General features: G+C 41.6%; 1 protein-coding gene across 2 annotated transcripts in view; it reads right to left on the reverse strand.

Annotated features, from left to right (window-relative positions):
* LOC140729541 (uncharacterized) overlaps positions 1-16,088 on the reverse strand; it is a 170,656-nt gene that overhangs the window by 94,478 nt on the left and 60,090 nt on the right. For both annotated transcript variants that reach the window (XM_073049386.1, XM_073049385.1), the window contains exon 2: positions 13,879-14,040. In XM_073049386.1, coding sequence (XP_072905487.1) covers positions 13,879-14,040 — 162 coding nt within the window. The remainder of the gene's footprint in view (positions 1-13,878; positions 14,041-16,088) is intronic.

Genomic DNA, 16,088 nt, shown 5'->3' on the forward strand with positions numbered 1-16,088 from the left:
AATAGTACATCATAACACTCATTTCACCAGGAGTTTTCTCTGATGTTTGCTCTCATGATTGGACACACAAAAACATGCCATAAACATGCAAATCAGATATTGGAATCTATAGCAGTTCTCAATGGTGGCCTATGCTATTGTCTGAGATATAGTACAATGTAAATTAGTCTATCATGTCCAGCATCAATCTTATAAGGTCCCACATGGCAGAGTGTGACAGTAGAGGGTTGTTTTTGTGGCTAGTTGTGGCCCATGAGGAGCAATGCTGAGATGAGAATAATTTGGATGTGAATGTGGGAGGCATGATCGGTAAGTTTTCGGATGACACCAAGACTGGCAGAGATGTTGATGGTGCAGAAGACTGTCTTGGTCTGCAGACAGATATGTGTTGCTGAAAGGGGCTGGAAAATGGTGGATGGAGTCTAATACAGGTGAAAATCTGGGGATGCATTGTGGAGCACTAATAAGGTCAGGGCACAAGCTTCCTTTCTGAACCCTATTACGTACCCCGTAACTGGGTGTCTTACCAGCAAAGATAGAAGTGTCCGTTGGAGTCTCATCACCCAGGCAAGGGTGGACACACACACAAGCCCCCACCGGCCTCGCTATAAACACTGTGAGTTAAAATTGACCGATCCTTCGTTCGGTCTCCGATGCCCCCACACCTTCTCATGGGTTCCAACACTTAAGTAGTGCTCACTAGTGTGTCTCTTGGTGCGTCTGAGGGGTGTCTCCCCAGACCTCACTTTTATCCCTACTCACGGGGTCTCAGGTATCAATCAGTTTTGAATGGCTTAGCCCATCAAACCAGCCCACTCCGGCTGTCCACTGAGGAATTTTAATGAACAGAATGGTACCATGTAAACAGCCCTCTCCGGAGCCGTAAGTCTTACAGGAGTCATAATATGGTGGAACAAGAAGTCTCTTCCTCCCTGTGTTATCTCTCCCTTATCTGAAGCAAATGTTCCAGTCCAAGTATGTTTTTGTTCCATCTCTTTCTCTCTCATTAGCAGTCTGGCAACAGTAATGGTTTGTAATTCTCCCAGGGGAGGGGAGACATGGGCAACCCTGCACCCTTCTGCCCATCAGAGTTGTTCATCCTTCGTAACAACCCTATACAATGACACTCACAATTTCCTTCATAACAAATCTCACTTTTTCTTACCCGATGAATCACTTTACTGAATTGCAGAACAAATTGTATTCACAGTGACCAAATTCATAGATAGTATTGTAGGTGTGGTCTCAGCAACATAAGGCAAGCTTACTCTTGCATGACAATGTACTTGCACCACTCCGTTGTATTTCCTGATCACTTCATTTTGTGCACAGTTTATCAGAAGCCCTTTTAAAACTTTTTGATTCCTCTATGTCCACCTTATAGCACCTCTTAATACACAGCATTGTATCATTAGCCAATTTTTGTTTTACACTCAGTTCTACATACATCACTTCCCAATTATCCTTATCTAATAAACTTACCACCAAGTTAATTATAACCTATTTATTCTCTCTTCCAATTTGCTGAACTTCATCCACAATAATATATTACTCCAATGCCCTGAGCCAGTATTTCATGTAATAAGCACTATGAGGCACCTTATTGGATGCTGAACCTTGCAAGACACCTACAGCAAACCCGTATTTGTAAAGAAAATGTAGGAATGACAGACCCAGTTTCACTTTTTACAATATTTGAAATCATTTGCTGGAAATAGCATGTATCGAGTTATTATTCTTCCTGAATCCTGCAAGTAAAAGAATTTTGCTCCCAAGAATTTAGGCTGTGCCAGTTGCAGAGTCTCTGAAGATTATCTGCAGACTAGAGCCATGCTAAGTGTCAAGTAGCACAGACGCAGGAGAATTAATACGGAATTAATACGGAACTAAATCTTTAAAACGGTATAAGAAACAAGCATTCGTCCTGCTTTTAATTAGGTTGTAGATGACTTGCCAGCAAAAAACCTGGCTCAGAAAGAAAGCAAACATTAATAGTGTGGTTTCCTGTTATACAGTTTAATGTCTTTCAATGACTGCATGTACTGTAATACAAGTTCATCATTTCAGCCACTGTATGTTTTTGAAAGGAGAATCATTGAAACAAGATGTACGGCTAATTCCTTGTGTATTCTTTAAAATCAGTTTGGTCAATTGCCACAATACTTTGCAAGCTGAGATCACATGAAACATCCAGCTCAAAGTGAAGTGTCCTGCAAAGATTATTGTACATTCAAAGGACATTGTGAACACCCTTATTCACTTCTGGCTTTCACCTTTCTGTAAATTTAACAACTAAGTGGATTATACAGCAATGCCACATTACAGGAGCTATCACAAAATCTTGGCTGTAAATTGTACTGATTTTTCCCCCAAATCATAGCTGACACGTGTTGGAGCATTGATCATTTGAAATCAGCATTTCTCCAGCATTGTAATCATTTATCCATTCACTTTCCATGCAGAGAAGATGGTTATAATTTCCGTCAGTTAGAGATTTTCTTGGTGCCCTGATACACTCAAAGGTCTCGATCTTCCATTTAGCATTATTTGAACTACCAACTTTAACTGGATGAGAAAATCTAAATAAAAATCTTATGAAAAGAGTGTGTCACTGTGATATTTATTTTATGAAAGGGCAGTAAACAAGTCTGAAGTGCACGAGTACGTGTTGAGTTTTTTTAAGAGATTGCCAAATAATTCAAGGGATCCGAAGATTCTGAAATGAATGATAACTTTATTTCAAAATGGCATACGTTTCAAGTTTCACAAGGAATAGCCACAGACAACCAGCAACGTACATCAAGCAGAATATCTGATGACACTTACATATGACTCAATAGCGGAGAAGGCAGTTGTTTTCCTCCTGTGAAACTTAACCCAGTTACGATGCTGGAAAATGCTGACTTCAACTGAACAATGCTCCAACACATGTCAGCTCTGATTTTGGGAAAACGCTGATATAACTTACAGACAGGATTTTTTTGATCGTTCCTGTAATATGGCATTGTGTATAATTACATTTAAAGAACGATGCAAGCCAGAAGTTAATATGGGTGTTCACAATGCCCTTAGAATGTACAATAATCTTTGCAGGACCCTACAGAAAACCCTGGCAATTCTGGACAATGTTTCTCACCCTCTGCTTGCTACCTTAGCTGAACAGAGGAGCACTTTTAGCAATAGACTATAATAACTGTGCTGCTCCAAAGAGCACTATATAAGGTCGTTCTTACCCTCAACTATTAGGCTCTATAATGATTCAACCTATAGCCAGGGAACTGATAACCCCCTCCTGTTAGACTGCTTGAGGTAACTTATTCTTTATTCTTTCTACTTCCCTTCTAATATTTATATCTGTGCACTTGTAATGCTACTGTGAGACTGGACTTTCTTTTGGGATCAATTAGGCCTCTATCTTTCTTCACTTTGAGCTGGATGTTTCATGTGATCTCAGCTTACAAAGTATTATGGCAACTGACCAAACTGAGTTTAAAGAATACACAAATTATCACACAAGGGCATTAAAAATGTCAAAATCAATGAATTGGGAAAACATATTGTTTTGATCTTGGAAGTCTTGGAAGACAATGTCATATTTTCCGAGGTTCTGTTCTGAAATGTCTTTGCTACACAGACCAATGTTTGGGATCCTTCCTAGCAACTCATACTAAGCGAGGGAAGGTTAGCAAATAAATGCTATTAAGGAAACATAAGGAAAATAATTCCGATATAGTATTTTATCCTATTTCTCACTTTATTTAAATAAGCATTTAAAATGCAATGCCGTGCACACAGAAAATTTATATAAACAGATATCAAAGTTATTGAACAAGTTATCTATTCCTTGCTTCAAATGAAAAACATTCACTTGGTATGAGAACCACATTGAAATTGCGCCACAGGATCTTTAAGTTGCACTTGAACTATCAGATGAGATTTTAGCTTAACATTTCAAACAAGTGGTACAAATAAGAAGTGCATAAAGAACAGTATCCCACACGGCTGCAACGAACCGTCAGCCTGAAAGCTCAAGTTGTGAAAAATAACTTGAACTCATACCCTTCCTGCTAAGGAAAGAAGTACGTACTAACATAGCTGTGTATTTAACATTTCAATAATTTAAATTGAGTTATATGTAAAAATACACGCTACCTACATATGTGATAAGTGCACAACTCGCTCGCTTTAAGTAAACTTGAAATTACACCTGTATTTTCAGACTCCCAGAAGTTTCGCTGAATTAGTTTAATGTTATAATACATAACAGAACATTACAGGGCTGGTCTGAACAAATGGGAGCCTTGTTTAGGATGGGATGCAGCTCACTGGTTATACCTAGATGCAAAGAGCCTGCCTGCACTCATTATCAAGAGGAAGAGTAACTGGCACTTAGCCTAGATAGCAGATGAGCACCAAGGACTAAAAACTATGTTCAATGAAAGTGATACAGAAGGGGAGGAAGATTTTGTAAGTCACTGAAGGAAGCTGGGACATTGTTCATTTTTGTTTCACATTCCACTGAAGGGCTGAATTCTGGCATTTATCTGCAAACAATTTGCTGTAGGAAACTCAGTGGGTGAAGTGGTAACTGGGGAGGGGACTGTCAACATCTTGGGTCAAAACCCTAAATCAGGACTAAGAATGGACATGGAGGTAGCTATAAATGGAGAGGGAGAATAATGAGACAGAGGTGACGGTGGATCAAGAAATAAAGGATTATGGAAAGATTAAACCAGGTCGGAGAGGACTAGAGTGGAATTAGAAGGCAGAAACAAGTTTGCGATAAATGGAGGTGTACACAAAGAATAACAAAAGAGGGGAAGTCAGAGACAAGTAAGGTTGAAGATGGAGACAAGCTGGGAGGATGATTAGTAGGAACACAAAAGGCTAGCTTTGCTGGTATTGTTAAGTAAGGGAGGTGATAGCCATTAAGGGAGAGGTGGAAGGCAGATGGAACCAGAACCAGATGGCTAGGAGGGGAGAAAATATTTTTGTGGGAATGAGAAGGAGAATTGAATGGCATGCAACTGAGAGCTTGTACCCCTAGTCTGATTGGTCAGATTGATATAGAGGAGGCTATCGATTGAGTGCAGGAGACGTGATTGGAGGAGATGCACATTAAACATTGCTTTACCTGGAAGGGCTGTTTAGGTCTCTGGATGGTAATAAAGGAGGGGGTGTAAGTGTTAAATCACCTGTGGCTGCAGGGGATAATGCCAGGTGTCAGGAAGTGGCGGGTGGGGAGGGATTCGGCTGAGGGAATAGTCCCTATGGAAGGCAGAAATGGGTGGGGTGCGGAAAGCGTGGACTATTTTTTGAAAATTCATTGACTAGTCTTCCTGATACAGGTGATCATTTCCCCAGTGTCAGAACTATGTTGATTCATATCAATTAATTAATTTTTTGAAATGGTGGAAGAAGTCACTACTTGCAGGAACACAACAAATTCTGCAACACCAGTGAATCTGCAGATGCTGGAAATAAATAAAAACACAAAATGCTGGCAGAACTCAGCAGGTCAGACAGCATCTATGGGAAGAGGTAGTGACGGCGTTTCGGGCCAAAACCCTTCACCATTCTGCAGATGCCTGAAATCATGAGCAATACACACAAACTGCTGAGGAACTCAGCAGGTCAGACAGCATCTGTGGAGGGAGATAAACAGTAATTTTTTTGGCTGAAATCAAACAACACGAGTCCTCACACGAGGTCTCAGCCTGAAATGTCGACTGTTTATTTCCCTCCTTAGATGTTGGCTAAACTATTTGCAGGAGGCCATTTATACAGAAACAACTGAAACCACTGTCTCACAGAAACAGGAAGATGGAAAGCTACCTCACACCTTTTACCCTACACAAATGCACTTAAAACTTGGATCTGAAAAACCTTACGGTTCCCCATATGAGAACTCAAACCTTCAATTTCTTTCAAGGTCTGGTGCCTTTTTAGCTCCGTAAGATCATAAGAACATAAGATATAGGGGCAGAATTGGGCTGCTCAGCCGATTGAGATTACTCAGCCATTCAATCACGGCTGATTTATTTTCTCTCTCAGCCCCATTATCTTGACTTTTCCCGTTCTTCCTTATTAATCAAGGACTGATCAACCACCTCTTCAAATATACTCAATGACTTGGCCCCCACAGCTCCTTACGCAAACTACATCTGTAAACCCAACATTAGCCTTTGTTTTAAAAAAGGGAGATTTTCTCACACATTAGCAACTCAGAGTTACTGTAGTAGAGATATCAGTCCTGCGAGGGCCTTCTGACAAGACGAGCACTTCTTTGCTGGAAATGATATGCTACATTACTATGCTGCAGCCAGGACTAACCACATTACATGGAGAGATAGGAGATTGCAGATGCTGAAATCTGCAGGGGGAAAAAAGAGCTGCCGGAGGAACTCTACGAGTCAGATGTCATCCGTGGAGGGAAATGGACAGCTGGCATTTCAGATTGAGACCTTTTATCTGGACCCATGTTGAGACCATCATTTGGAGTCTCAACGTGCACAGACATTCCCCGACCAGCTGAATTTCTCAACCGGCTTGCTTTTGCTCTGTTATTTCTTACGTATTCCAATGGACAACAAACACTGGAGAGTGCTCGCCAATATGCTAATAGCAAGCACTTCCAGAAACCCATTGATAAATACCTTTGAAAGGTGTGGCATTATGTGTTGTAATGAAGCAGCAGCTACATTTACAGGTATGTTGTATATTGCAATAGTGTGAATGGGCAGTTGAGAAGAATAGGAATAATACTGACTAAAGGTGAAAGACAGTTTCCCATCTACTTGTCTCTGTAAAAGACAATGGTTTTAATTGTTTCTGTTCAACTCTTTGAGTGATATGAAGGTACTAACACATCTCCTTCTACCTTAGGCCACTAATTTATTAATCACCCCTGCTGTGCACACTTCCTGGAGGTCCAAGATCTCTATGCTCCATGACCGCTGGACTAAGTGTGTAAGTGTAGGAGGGGAGTACATTGAAAAATAAATGTGCTAGGTTTTCTAAAATTTACTCCTTCTACCTTAGGCCACGAACATATCAATCACCCCTCGCATATTATTGGCTAGCTTACCTTCATATTTAATCTTTTCTCTCCTTATGGCTTTTTTAGTTGCCTTCTGTTGGTTTTTGAAAGCTTCCCAATTTTCTAACCTCCCACTAAATTCTGCTATATCATATGCCTTCTCTTTTTCTTTTAAGCTGCCTTTGATTTCCCTTCTTTGCCAAGTTGACTCATTCTTCCTTTAAAATGCTTCTTCATCCTTGGGTCGCATCAATCCTGCACCTTCCAAATTGCCCCCCGAAACTCCAGCCATTGCTGTTCTGACCTCATCCCTGCTATTGTCCCCTTCCAATCAACTTTGGCCAGCTCTACCTGCATATTGAAATACCCTGTGATGATTATAACTTTGCCCTTTTTACATGCCTTTTTTTAATCCCCGTTGTAATTTGTATCCCACATCCTGGCTAATGTTTAGAGGCCTGTATGTAACTCCCATCAGGGTCTTTTTACCCTTGCAGTTTCTTAACTCTACCCACATGGATTCTACATCTTCTAATCCTATGTCACCCCTTTTGTTCTCTTTCTCTCTCTTTACCTCTTCCTTTAACTCCTGGAGGAAGGAGAGGAGTACGTGAGCTTTCTTGCTTGTGCCAAAAACTTGGTATTGATCGGTACCATAATGCATAGTGATAGCAATTTTGTGTCAAAGCAACAATATCTTCCTCAATATCAGCAAAAGGAAGGAGCTGGTCATTGACTTCAGGAAGTAGGGGGTTTGCACCAATGCTGCTGATGGTGGAAGAGGCCGAGAGCCTCAGGTTCCCAGGCGTAAAATATCACCAACAACTCCTGGTGCAACCACACAGACACGATCATCGATAAAGCACACTAGCACATCTACTTCCTCAGAAGTCTAAGAAAATTCAGCATGTCGCTAATGCTTCTTAACAATTTTTATAAATGCACTATCAACATCCTCTCTGGATGTATCACATATTTGAATGGCAAGTACCCTGCCCAGGACTGCTGGAAATTACGGAGTTGTGAACACAGTCCAATCCATTTTTTTAAAAAAACAAGCTTTTCACCATTGATTCCGCCTGTACTCTCAACTGCATCGGGAAAGCAGCCAAGCTAATCAAAACCTCTCCTTCCCCTGTCATTCCCTCTTGTCCTCTCTCCCCTTGGGGAGAAAATACAGAAGTCTGAAAGCATGAACTACCAGATCCAAGTGGTTATCATTCTTGAATGTGCCCCTCATAGCAGACAAACTCTTGATCTCTCGTTCTACCTTGTCGTGCCCTTGCACTTTCTCTAAACCTGAAACCACATATTATTATTCTGTTTTCTTTTCGTTACCTCAGTGTAATTATACACAGCTTCATTTATCTGGACAGCTCGCAAAACTAAATCTCTTCACTGTAGCTTGTGACATGGGACAATAATTCACAGGATTCAAAGTACATTTATTATCAAAGTGTGTATGCAGTATACAACCCTAAGATTCATCTTCCCCACAGACAGCCATGAAAGAAAGTAAGCCGTGGAACCCGTTCAAAGAAAACCATCAACCCCACCCCACCCCACCCATGTGCAAAAAACACATTGCGCAAACAGCAACAAAAAGAATGAGCAAAAACACAGAATATAAAATACAAAGACTTAAGAGTCCATGTTCAGTTCAGCTCAGTGAACATTATCTGCAGGCCGTCCTGATTCAAAATACCCCAAAAATAGTAACAGAGGAGGAGCGACCATAAACCAGAAAACACATCATAATGAGAGCTACAGTCCAGTCCACAAACCACATCAATAACATCACACATAGACACCCTTTCCGGCAGTTGCCACCAGAAGGTGCTGAACACTCACTCGCCTCGATGTTTTCCAATCCTCCTCGTTGCTTTTATCCGCAAGGTATGCGGCCAATCATGGGCTCACGCCCTGTCTCGGCCTCAAGGAGGCGGCTCGCCTCCTGGAACCCACTCAGAGACAGCAAAGCGCCAGATTCCTCTATTGGTCACATTTGAAAGAGAAGAAAAGGCGCAAAAGAAATTAACGAAGCTGTTTCATGGAGCATGTTGAGGATGTCATCTGTGTTAGCCTTGTTCACTGGTGACATAAATCAGTACAAATAAGATAAAGAGAATGATAGTGAGTTACCCAATGTTTCATACCTGATGTTTTCACCTCTCCCTATTATAATAAAATAAAAAAAATCAACAGCAATGTAAATGGGATGCTGATTTACATAGCATTTTACACTCATGCACTAGAACAATTGGACATTCCACCCTTTTACACTTAAGCAGGGACTATCAGGAATACTTACCGTACCTCAACTTTCAGGAAAACTGGTATGCAAGCCTCCTCGTCATAAATAATCAAGACCTCAGCAACACTTGAAAGCTCACAGTAAATAGTAAAACATTCCCAACCAAAACATTGGAAAATGGCGTAATTTCAATGATCCAGGATGCAACCACACAATTAGAAAAAAAACACCTTGTTATGTAATAGCACTTGGCAGTATTGGAGTATAAAATATTATGGAGTATAAAACTTGTATTATTTGCTGTGTAACCAAAACTATGTGGAATGCTAAAAAATCTGGAATGCTAGAGACAATATGTGTTAATAAAAGGTAGCTAAGAGATGTTTTGCTTTGAACTTGTCTGCTGTGTAACCAAAGCTATGTAGGAGACAATATGTGTTAATAAAAGGTAGCTAAGAGATGTAGACTAGAACATGAATAAGTCAATAGGTAAAAACAATAGTCGTGGATGTACTTGTGATATGCACCTATAGACCGTTTGGATATGTTAATGCAACTAAACCAGGAGATTGCTTTAAAAAGCTGCTGTGTCCGAGAATCGGGAGACAATCAGCGACTAGCTCAATGACTGCCTCAGCTTTGATTTGCAAATTAAAGTTTAACCCTTCTTGAAGAATCTTCTGCGTCTCCTGGTCATTTGTAAAGCACGAAAAACCACGACAGCAGCACAAGGTGTAATAGAAAGCCCTACAGATTATTTCACTTGAGGAAATGTTTAAATGCTATGCTCTAAAACTGAATTGATTAGCAGGGATTATTGGTCCTATGAAAATCACCCAAAACACAAATTTTCCATGCTTTTGCAGCTATTGGCATCTGAAGGATTGAGTTTAATTAGAAATCTCTATGAAAAGGGGTAAAATCCATTACTCAGGGCCCAGTGTACTCTGCTAATAAAACAGATAACTTTGATCATCCAAAGAATGTTTGCAATTTTCATCATCTCTTCAGATGGGAGGATAATTGATGTCCTTGCACACCTTCCACTCTACTTGTAATTGGGTTCTATGGGGCCCCACTGGAGGAACTCAAAAATTTGACAGCTTTGCATCAGAAATTCCCATCTGACCATGAAGATGTCACATTTTTTCTAAGTAGGAGTTAAAGAGTTTATTGGCTTCTGTGTAATCCTCTGAACTCTGCGTCATACCTTGGAGTAAGCTGCCCTTTGGAAGTTTGGAGATGATGTGGCTCGCTCAAAGTTGGTTGAGGGAGCTGGCTGCCTCAAAGTTGAGGGACCATGGCCTGGGAAGACACCCTAACAATTGCTTGTCCATCCTGCCAGCAAAAAATGGAGACTTTTCAGCGATGACAGCATTGTGCTCTGAATTTCCTACTGTAGGGTCACCCAGTCTCTTCCAGCAGGCCCTTCTGCTTACTGGAGGGAAGCATCACTGCTGCATGCTGGATCAGTGGTTCGGTGCCACACTCAGGTTTGGACTGCCAACACTGTTAAACCAATAGCTAGATGTTGTGTTGGTACACCAAAGTGGCTGAGGATTTTGCCACTGATATATGCCCACCCCTGATGGCTTTGCCCAAAGGTAGGAGGAGCAATCAACGTTGACCAGAGTTGCATTGTGAATCCTGATTTTTAGGGTGTGGTATTCTGTAGCAGATAAATGTTAGTGTGGGCTTTTGTTCTATGGATATTTAGTGTGCCCCCTATCCCTAGTACATTTTTTTTTAAATGAACAAATCACTGATGGTTTGGAGTTCAGCCTCTGACTGGGACGGAACACAAAAAATATCTGTATACTGTAGCTGGGGCAATCTTGGTTCTGAACTGGAATTGATGAAGGATGAACAGTTCTGTTAGTCCCATAGATTAACTCCACTCCAGAGGGTCAATGCTGTTGCTGGAAGATAAGGAAATTTGACAGGATGGCTGGACTTATAACAGAACCTTGCAGGACTCTTAGCAATGAGACTGGGTCTGCTGAGGATTCCAGATCTTATGCCACTGTACAGCAAGCAACGATAGTGACAGATTTATTAGATAACCAAATCTGAACAGAATTCCCCATAATCCCACCCAGTTAATCAAGTCGATGACTTTTACAAGGTCCCAGAAGATGAGATGTCAGTGCTGCTCTCTAGGGCTTACTGTAAAGATTATGACAACTATGGTTATGAATGGGAGAATAGGCATTCCAAATCTGAAGGAGCTCTTTGGTCACTGAGGAGGAGAACACCTCATAACATCTTTTCCTGCGAGACAGCAAAGACAGCGCACTGTAATCACTCCGATCAGTTGACTCCTTTCAGAACACCTGGTATATCTTCCTCTTCCTCACCAAAGACACTCGCAAATTTCTACAGAATGACCATGCAAAGCATTCAAACTGGCTGCATCACCATTTGGTAAAGTGGGGAGGATACTGCAGAGGATTGAAATAAGCAGTAGAGAGTTGTAAGCTTAGTCAGCTCCTTCATGGGCACTAGCCTCCATAGTATCCAAGTCACCTTCAAGGAACGATGCCTCAAAAATGTACCCCCATCAACCAGGATATGCCTTGTTCTCATCACTAACATCAGGTAGGAGATACAGAAGCCTGAAGACACACACTCAATGATTCAGGAACAGCTTCTTCCCCTCTGCCATCCGATTTCTGAATGGACATTGAACCCATGAACGCTACCTCACTAACTTTTTTCATTTTTATTTTTTGTATTATTTAATGTAACTGTATTTATATATATACACATACATACACACACACACACACACACACAATGTATTCTTACTGTAATTCACATTTGTTTTTCTATTATATATTACAATGTATAGCTGCCATAAAGACAACAAATGGAGGCTAGTGCCCAACTTATGCCAGTGATGTTAAACCTGATTCTGACTCTCAGTCTGAGAGAGATGGAGTCATGAACTCACACGACATTCACTTTGTGTTGTTTTGGACTGTGTCAGGAATTCCGCCTGCTTTGAGGGCTTGGTTTCTCCAGAGGATGGATTGCAGATTCACCTTCTGACCAGTTTATAAGGTTGTAAATTGAACATGCTCTGGAATGGAGTCTTGGGCACTGGCACCAAAGGCTGAGTTTTAGGTAAGATGCCTTCCCAAGGCCTCCCATCAGGTAGGCACAGTCTCCCTGTCCCTGATGAGTTCTCTGTTTTCCTTCTGGTCGAGCACTTAGCTATTTTAGACTTGTGACGGTCTTGACAGCAGTAAAGAATGCAGGAGTGTTCAGCTAACTCAACTGCATTCTGTACAATCACCATCCTGATCTTCAGATATCTGCAGATTATCCACAATACCACCATGACCCCCACCCCAATTCTGTTCTTGAGCTGTGGAGTCCAAAGATGCATACGTAATTTAGTAACATTTAATCGGGAACATTTAAATTAAATCCGATAAGAACTTTTACTTTCTCTGGCAGCCAATTTCAATTCATTTCCATTGGATTGCTAGACAAGCATCACGTTAACCGAGCATGTTTTTGTGGGTGGATCTTCCATTCACAAGCCAGAACATCTGCAGCAGTCTCTTGTTGCGCAGTGCAGGCATCTCACAGCTGACTCCATACAGAATGGAAAATTGTACTGCAGCCCTCACCTGGGAAAAGCTCAGTGCAGTATACACAGGAAGATCTATCCGGATCTTCAGAGGAAGAAGTCCACAAAGGACTAACTTTGATAACTAATTTATGAGGAGGGGTAGGCATTCGGTTAGATGACCATCTTACACACTTCTGGATTTGATTGCCCATGGATTTCAAAGGAGCTACAAAGGGCTAGGTCGTAAGATTCCAAAACTACTTCCAGAGAACATCAGGTTAAAATTCTGTTCCAATTATCTCTCGCTCTGTTCCTTCCTACACTCTGGCTTAAACAACAGAGGAGTATGGAAAAACATATTGAGTCATAATCCTTTTGTACAACATGTCCAGCAAGTATTTGTACTTGCATTGGTTGTATAAGTGGAGGAAATGAATGGAGTACGGCTTGAGATTTAGACCTCTGCATGCATTCTGGACCTCCCACCCACCACAATCCCCAGAATCTTCTGCTCACTGTGAACTGATAACGAATGATAGCTCAAAGATGTGGCATTACCTCAAGAAGGTATATGCGTTATTCTGATTAGCTTATCTTCCCCACTTGCACCATTCCCAAAAAGCCCTATATCTCCCATTTCCCAATGAAATGTGACTATTACAAGCTCCTGATCGTGGAAACAGAACTGCAGCATGAAATCAGTATGTCGGGAAGGATGGAGCCAGCTGGCAGCATCCCCCTCTGAAGGTGCAAAACCAGAGGCAGGGTCCTCCGGAGATGTCCAGTGTACGCTAAGGTCATAAAATGAAAACCGACGCCAAGAGTGACAAGAACGATGAGATTTTCAGCTTCCACAGGGTGAACAAGCCTTAATGAAGTGCAGGTACCTCACTGCTCATGCTCACCAACAGCAAAAACATTCGTCTTTTAGTGTTTTTTCGTGTCAAAGCTATATTGCCAAGCTGATGGAAAATTATTATAAATTGATCACGAGCAAGGACCTACTGGTTTTCCTTGGTGGTTAGGTGGCTCTCAAACACTGGAGTGGAAGTGTTGCTAGCGTAGGACCCATTGTCATCCTCGTCGTAGCGCCGTGCTTCACGGGCCCGGCGCCGGCGCTCACGGGCTATCTCCTCCTCGTCCTCTATGCTCCTCTGTGCAGTCAACCTAGGAAAAGAGCAATTTGAAATTATATTAGGCTACTCACAGCAGATGGCAAACTAAATGGCAGAAAGCTCAACGTTAGAGAGTACTACATTCTCACTTGCTTAGGGAAGGAACTCTGGACAAATAATTGCAGAAAGCATGCTGATTACACCAAAATATTTTTCCTCAATTGTTTATGATCACATTTGAAAGCCAAAGGAAAAAACTGGGGTTTCAGAAGATACAAAAATCATCTTATTTCCTCCAGAAGCACATGGGATTGAGGCAGGAGAGCAGGGATTGGAACTATGCAGGTGGAGTAAACGGGAAGGAGAAGAATACAACACAAGGGCCAAGTCATTACTCCCCAGTAACCAGGCAGCTTAACACTTAAGGACAGGGGTCACCGACCTTTTTGCACTGCGGATTGGTTTAATATTGACAATATTCTTGAGGACCAGCTGAGGGGAGTTGCAGTGTGGGTGTTAATATTGACTGGAATATAGGTGATAAGTCAACTATAATTCACTTATAAATGGCTAATACACTCAATTTTGTTTCTAAAAGTGTTTATCTAATGAATTTAATATTAAACACACAGCGCATACTTTCCTCGCATGATCATAGTGATAAGTCACTTAAAAGTCAATAGCATCGTAACATTTTAAGTAACGTTTGGATACTAAACACACAGCACATATTTTCCTCGTATGAACGTATAAAATCATTGCAACACACCAGTGAGAGGACAAGGTAAGGGCCGGAGGTCCCCGTACTGAGCGAGGAGTGTGACAGGGCACCCCCGTTGTAGGTAGGTAGGATCTATCAGCTGACGAAAGTTTGCCCATGACTTTCAGTAGATCGCAGCAAGGTAGCTGCTCTGCTACTTATGAAACCCTGAGCCCAAATTAGGTCGTCTGCGAATATTTTAGCACCGGGTTCCCCACAAACATTCGGTGTGCTAAACAGGTTTAGAGGCAGCGGACATCTGTCCGTGCTCCAGGCCAGTAGCATCGACACTTCTCGCCAGCCGCGCGAGGCGGCCGGTTACCTGACGCCAACCAGTGATCCCTGGTGCGAGCTACTGTGACCATTTTACTTCTTCTTTGGAAATACATCAGATTTTGTGATCACATTGATTTGCATGGATTTCCAAATTGTTGCGGAAAACAACGAGCCTTCAACAGATATTCAAAACTTAGAAATTGGTATTCACAATTTTTCTGGTGCTAATGAACTGCTTAATGTGCTTCTCATATTCATTACCACCTGTTCAAAACAGTACTTGTGCACTCGATTGGTTCACAAGGGTTTGCCCATGTTTTCCACTTGGCTCTGACCTCAGGAAGTAATAGAAATCCCTCCACAATACAAGGAGTAGCCTTTCAGTTTAACCTTGCTTGTAGAGGAGGGAGAGGCTGAAAGAATCCTTCACAGGCAAAGGAACCTGCAGAGACTTCTGAAGAAGTAAGGTGCAGGAGGGTAGTGTGAAGACAATAGAGTCCTCCATAAAGGCCTGTAATTTAGAGAGCAGTCAAATGCCTCTTCCAAATCTGAATGCAAATATTGCATTTAGCAAAAATGCCACAAGTGCTATGTCTCAGTAGAAACAGCCTGGAGGGATCTTGAGGCAAGGTTTCAAGGCATGAGGATGACCCGAGGTTCACCCTGGGAGCTGGTGGCTGGCTGGGTGGGTGGGTGGGTGGGTGCGAGGTGGAGAATTGGGAATCTAAACTGGGGAGAATAAAATGGTTTATAGTACAATTTTTCTTAAAATAACCCATGGTTGACTGCCAGTACATACTGGATGGGCCTAAAGGCCTGTTTCAGTGCTGTCAGACTATGAGAAACGAAACAGATCTGCCCGATGCCACGTACATTGGTACACAACTTCCCAGCAAGTCATCCATCTTATACATGACTGACATTAACATATTAGGAACATCAAATCTGGCTAATGCCACTTGAAATAATGTTTGTTTCTGCAGTTCATTTTCTTAGTCTCCGTTTCTTAATATACAGTTGTAGAAACTTACTTTGTGATGGTTACAGGTTTTAAATGATAATGA

This window comes from Hemitrygon akajei, chromosome 6 (assembly GCF_048418815.1).
Source record: "Hemitrygon akajei chromosome 6, sHemAka1.3, whole genome shotgun sequence".
In the NCBI taxonomy this organism is placed as follows: Eukaryota; Metazoa; Chordata; class Chondrichthyes; order Myliobatiformes; family Dasyatidae; genus Hemitrygon; species Hemitrygon akajei.